The following is a 6,749-nucleotide window of genomic DNA, read 5'->3' as shown; positions in this document are numbered from 1 at the left end:
GTTAAGGTGTATACACCATTTTATTTGCATTATTGCAGTCTAATTATCATTGTTAATATTATTTCAAGGTTCTATTTTACAGCTTGGAACAAACTTTATATTAAAATTTAGGTGAAAACAAGAGATATTTTTTTAAGAGGATCATTGTTTAATTAATGAAAAATGGGTCATTTTGGCACAAAATTTACTTTTTTAATTGCTGCGATAATTCATGTTTGTATAAAGATTTTTATCATTTTTTTCTGCAAAGTTTGAAGAAAAATATTTCATTTAAGACTTACTAAATTAAAATTGACAATGCATATTATTTGCATATTTTCAAAGTCTATCATAGTTATTATTCTCTAAATCATCTGTATTATGTCATTTCCCGAAATTAACTTCCAAATTCCCGTAATTCCCAAGAACCATTTCCCCGCCACTGTTCCGGTATTACTTATTTATATCAACAACGCAATCCGCAGACTTGATCAGTCCAATGACATACACAGATTCTTAACATTCATACGTGCTCACAATGCGAACTCTCACGGTGTGTATTCTTTCGTTATTGGCAATTTTTGTGTCTGGTACAGGCTTGAAAGAAGAATTCACTTGGCACAGAATCACCTACGCTTGGCCTAGAGGTCAAGGCAATGGACCTCGTAACAGGGTGCAAAGGTACGCTCAGTACGCTGGGGCTGGGGGTAGTAGCAGTCCTATAATCTACGAGGATCCCAATTTGCCCAACAGTGGATGGAATCCTTCAGAAGGGATCGATTATAATCATGGTAGGTGCTTAATTTTGTTTAATTGACTCCCTTAATTTTTGTACTCCCTTCTCATCTTTAGTTTGTCTGTATTTTTGTATCTTTCTCATTTGCTTTTCATCATTACCCATTTATTTTTCTTATTTTTGGGTTGTTTAAGTTGTTTATCTAATATTCCATTATGCATTTTCTTATTGTGGTTCTTCTATTGTGTTATCTATTTCCCGTCTATTCTATTATCCGTCTGACATTTTTTCTATGCATTCGAGGTTCTATTCTTTTATCTTCTTGTACGTTGTTTGTTTTCTGAATTTTGTGCGGGTTTGATTTCATTTAGTAAAAGATTTTCATTAGATAAAAAAGATTCCCCTTAACCATTTTATTGAAGTAAAGTTCAAATTTATCGGGTTATCAGTCGGTAATTCCACTAGATAATATACAGTTGCTTGGTTGGTTGTACCTGTTGCTTCTGTTTTATATTTTCAGACCGCAAAAAAACAACAAAATATCTACGAGCTCCTTCCCATATCAGTTGGCCCAACGTACATTGAAAAAAAAAAGTAAATTTTAGAGAACAAAAATATGTCCAGGATAAATAGTCCAGGAACCGAAGCTTTTCACCTCGCAATTTTTACAGAATGGATCGATTTGCTTGAAAATTTGAGAATAAGTAGTGGATAGTCCAAGGATCAAAATCTATATGATACTGAAAGGTGCTTTTACCATGGGGGTGGTTGCCACCCCATCTCGGGGGGTGGAAATGTTTTATTATATTTTGACCGCAAATGTTTGTAAAAACATTCATTCTAAACCAAAACGTTCTATGCATTTTTTTGATAAAATGAATAGTTTTCGATTTATTCGCTATCGAAGTGTTAGTTTTATATCGAAAAAGTCGATGTTTTCCGATATACTCATTTACGATTCACTCAACTTTTGCCTTAGAAAAAAAATTTTTAACATTTTTTTAAGCATTTTTTTGTATCTCTGATGCTAATCTTTCTGTTCTGAAGAAAATGGCATTTTTTACCGAACTACAAAAATTCGATATTCGCTTTTAACTCCATTTTTTTTTTAAATTAATCATTCTAAGCCAGTAAAATTTCTAGAATCTATTAATAATACATAAATAAAGAAGAATGAATAAGGCCAACGACTAAAAACTCCGCTAACTTACATTAATATGCTTCCAATTGGATTTCTCCTTTTTTTTTTTCAAAAAAATATACTGATTTTTTAACCGTAACTTTTTTATTTTTTATCTCAATAAGTTTGGTAAACAAAAATTTTGTAGGTTTTTACCAGATCTATAAGTCAATCGATATTAAATATTTTTAAAATCCTCAGTCGCAAAAAGAGGTGACTTTGAAAGGGTTGGTAAAGGTGGATTTTGCATGTTATTACAAGATTTAATTGTCAATAGCTCGCTCAAGTTTTGCTGTAGAAGAAATTTTTGCAAATCACATTCTTGGTAATTAAATAGGCTACAATTTCATATTTAAACATTTTTTCGTATCTCTGATGCTAATCTTTCTATTCTGAAGAAAATGCCATTTTTTCCAAATTACAAAAATTATTTTTTCGCTTTTAACTCCATTTTTTTTTAAATTAATCATTCTAAGCCGGTCAAACTTCTATATTAATAATACATAAATAAATAAGACTAAATAAGGTCAGTTACTAATTTTAATTAGGGTGGTGATTGGGAGGTTGCTTCCGATTTTTCGCTGAAAAAAATAGGGATTGACATTGTTTTCATTATAGGTCACTTAATTTTTGAGCTAGAGACTTTTTTTCTGGAGATAGATATTTTTAAATACTTTAAATTAGTTTAAACAAGTTATCCTTGAAAAATGCATAGTTTTCCCGTCTTTTGATTTTGAAACTAGAATATTTAGCATTTGACGAAGAAGAGCTAACATATAATAAAGTATGGCTCGATCACTATTGGTCAAAGAAAATTAAAAGAAACAGTTTTGTTTATTTTTTCAAAAGATACGTTTTTGTTAAGTAAAGTTGTTGTGATAAAACGAAAACTTTTGGAGTTATTAGCAGAAAACTTATTAAAAACATTGATTTTTTCGATATAAAACTAACACTTCAATAGCGAATAAATCGAAAACTATTCATTTTATCAAAAAAATGCATAGAACGTTTTTGGTTTAGAATTAATGTTTTTACCAACTTTTGTGGTCAAAATATAATAAAAAATTTCCACCCCCGAGATGGGGTGGCAACCACCCCCATGGTAAAAGCGTCTTTCGGCATCATATAGATTTTGATCCTTGGACTATTCACTACTTATTCTCAAATTTTCAAGCAAATCGATCCATTCTGTAAAAATTGAGAGGTCTTGTCCTATTTTAAGCTTCATTACTTAGACTAAACCTTTAAAAGTTTTAATTTGTCGAACATTTTTGCATCAATTTCCATAATTTTATAGGAAATATTTTTTAAATTAATATAAAAACGATTAACTAAACAGAATAACAATAAATGTTTAAAAAACGCATAGAATATATAATAGTAATCAAAAAATGTGAAGTTTACCACTTAGTGTTCCCCTCTATTTTTAATCATCCAAAATTCTTCGAGGTGTAGTTTTTACAAAGCTTTGCCAAAATTTGGGTGTAAATGAATCCCATATTTCTTGAACTTTTTACATCAATTCCTTTAAATGAACCTAGCAGGGAAGGATGGAGGATATTTTCTCAATGCTTGTTTTATTTCGCGCTACAAAGTTTCTATCGGGGACAAGTCAGGACTGTTAGAAACGCATTCCAGAAGATGTACACCATGGCCATTAATCCAGTTTAAATTCCTTTTTAAGGTATGGCAACCTGCGCCATCCTGTTGGAAGACAAAAAACTTCCGCTGTTGTTAAACGTTACTCCATAATCGGTAAAAGAGCTTCTCTTAAAACTTTCACTACAATTCCACCGAAAAACACGACTTCTAAATACATTTGGACAGCATTTCTTATTATTATTGGATCAAGTCTTTCATCATGAAAGAAGCCTTTTATTATATTATTTCTATATTTATTTGTTTCGTTCGTTTTTTCGTTGTCTGCTGCTATCTGCTTGTCGCTGTAAATAGTTTATTTCCATGCCTGCATCTGTACCATTCGTTGAATTCTCTAGTCTTTTTGTGTATGTTGTACGAGTCGTGTAATTCTTTTAGATTATCTTTTTCACAGCATTCCTTATTGCTTTTCTCATTCAAAAAATTTTCTTTTGCTTCCTTTATTTTCTTTTATATTTCTCTGTATGTATTTTTACTGTTGTTTTCAGGGCCTATTTTACCACTAGGCCAGTGAGGCACCTGCCTCGGGCCCGCATTTTAAAGGGGCCCGGAAAGATCATAAAAAAATTTTTATTGCAATAAAACAAGATAAATTTTCAAATTTGTCAACTGTGGTCTTAGTACGTATCTTTCTATGTATCATCCACGGTAGAATAGAGATAAATGTGAAGAAGACCAGGATGAAACACAATTTGGCTTCAGAAATAGACTGGGAACCCGGGTCGCACTCTTTGCACTAAATGTATTATTGCAGAAATGCCGAGATCAAAGGAAAGACGTATTTGCTATATTTATTGACTATGAGAAGGCCTTTGATCGAGTACAATATCACAAATTAATTAAAATATTAAAGGATTAAGGAGTTGATAGTCAAGATGTACGAATCATAGAAAAATTATACTGGCGTCAAACAGCGACAGCTTGCATAAAAAGAAAATCAACAGAAATATGCAAAATACAAAGAGGTGTCATACAGGGTTGTATACTGTCCCCACTATTATTCAATTTATATTCAGATATAATATTTAAGGAAGCGCTCCATATTTTGAAATGGGATGTGAAAGTTAATGGAATTCTGATAAATACAATCAGATATGCAGACGATACAGCTATTTTAAGTGATGATATGAATAGATTACAACACCTTTTAAATGCCATTGACACAATGGGAAGAGAGTTTGGCCTAAACATAAAATGTTCAAAAACAAAATATATGGTATTTAGCCGTTTGGCCCATCAAGTTTCACAGTTATATGTTGATGGTCATATAATTCAAAAGGTACCCAGTTTTAAATATCTTGGTTACCATATTACTGAACAACTAGACCCAGATAAAGAGATAAAGCGCATGATTAAATGTTACATTTGGTCAGTCCTCTTGTATGGTGTCGAAGCATGGACATTAAAAATATCGACCATTAATCGTTTGGAGGCCTTGGAAATGTGGGCTGCACAGACGTACACTGAAAATACCATGGACGGCTACTCTGACAAGTGTGGCAGTCCTTAAGAGAGCAAATGCTGCCCGCGAGCTGCTTGATAACATCAAATATAGAAAGATGGCCTATTTTGGACACGTAGTAAGGGGCGACCGGTATAATATTCTTCAAGTTATTATGATGGGTAAAATCGAAGGACACAGAGGAATTGGTAGAAAGCAGGCCTCTTGGTTGAAGAATATCGGGGAGTGGACAGGAATAAAGAAAGCAGAACAACTATTTAGAATAGCTCGAGACAGAGACAGTTTCGCTATGTTAATCGCCAACGTCAAGAGGACTTGATGGGGCACGTTAAGAAGAAGAAGAAGGTCTTAGAACAATTAAAAAATTTGATATCAATATTAACTGATTAACTTAGTTAATATTATTATTAAATTATATTTAGGGGCCCGAAAATTATGTAGTGCCTCGGGTCTGATTTGAAGGATCTGGTGGTTTTGTCTACAGTTTGAATGATCCTTTTAATCCAGTCTTTTTTCATTTTCTGACACTTCTTATTGAGTTTGTCTCTACTTATTATTTGTAATTAGTAAATAGTGTCTTTTAAGTTCCTTCATTGCATCCTGACTTTTTGTGTTATCAATTGTAGATAACACATGGCTACAAAACAATAATATAATATTATAAGAGTATCTCGAGACAAATAGCTTCGAAGAAGCTTCGGACGACCTAAAAAACGCTAGTATGACTGTTTAGTTAGATAGTCATAGAAGATAGATAGAAGATACCGAAGGTTGAACAGTATTTTTCTTTCTGAAAAGTGGAAAAATTGTAAAAATACAATATTCAAAACTAGAATAGAAAATAAAGTAACCACAGGTTTCTCTGACTATAGTTTGTAAGAGCCTAAAAAAAGAATTCGTGAAGCTGATCTGAACAAAGAAGATAAAAGAAGCTGATAAAATAGCATTTAAAAAGCAATAGAAATGAGGTATTGGATAAATAATTGTGACGATATATGGTCATGTGGAAAGGAGTCTACAGAATACAGATCAGAGTAGCAATTGGACGCTATGTAAATCGTTCATTTGCTTATTAGCGATTACAGAATAATTTTGAGCATATTAGCAAACTGAAGATATTTATGTATTAGTTATTGTTTTGTCTAAGACTATTTAAAAAAAAAATCATCAACAAAAAATCTGGCATACCTACTTATATTCGTCAATATCGAAATTTGTTTAAATTTTTTCTTACATATCAAGAAATAAGATAAGATTTTCAATATTGTGTCAAACTGACCTTGCTAATAGGTACTTCCTTTGGAACGTATCACGCCGGAGGAAAATTATCACATGCAAGGTTAATTTAGAAAATGTCGTTCTCGGAAACAAATAATAATATATTAAAAAAAAACATTGGTAAACCAACCTTGAAAAATTAGGTTAAATATTCTATTTATATAACAATAATTAAAAGTATTACTATGATACGAGAAGAAAATGTTAATGCATAGATCAAGCAAAAGTTCTTCGTTCCGGTGGAATAGGTTTCTCTTGAAAATACCTTTAAACTTATCTATACTCGATGTGGAAATGCACGACAGCAGAGTTTTTATCACAAAAGATTACAGCGGTCTTTATAAATACACACAGGTGCTAAAAATTATTATATCAACTTCTATTTTATAAAGAAGAAGACATATTTTTGCAGATGCCACTTGTAGATTTAAAAGAAACATTATGTAAGAAACAAA

At 31.7% G+C, this 6,749-nt stretch overlaps 1 protein-coding gene across 1 annotated transcript in view; it reads left to right on the top strand.

Moving 5' to 3' along the window:
• The first annotated feature begins 457 nt into the window (after positions 1–457).
• LOC126888798 (L-dopachrome tautomerase yellow-f2-like) overlaps positions 458–6,749 on the top strand; it is a 45,616-nt gene continuing 39,324 nt past the window's right edge. Inside the window, exon 1 of the mRNA XM_050657175.1 lies at positions 458–770. Within this exon, the coding sequence (XP_050513132.1) occupies positions 518–770 (253 nt within the window). The 5' untranslated portion in view covers positions 458–517. The remainder of the gene's footprint in view (positions 771–6,749) is intronic.

The sequence above is a fragment of the Diabrotica virgifera genome, chromosome 7, assembly GCF_917563875.1.
Source record: "Diabrotica virgifera virgifera chromosome 7, PGI_DIABVI_V3a".
Lineage (NCBI taxonomy): Eukaryota > Metazoa > Arthropoda > Insecta > Coleoptera > Chrysomelidae > Diabrotica > Diabrotica virgifera.
Note: the sequence above shows the minus strand (reverse complement) of the source record. Positions and strands in the feature narration are given on the sequence as shown.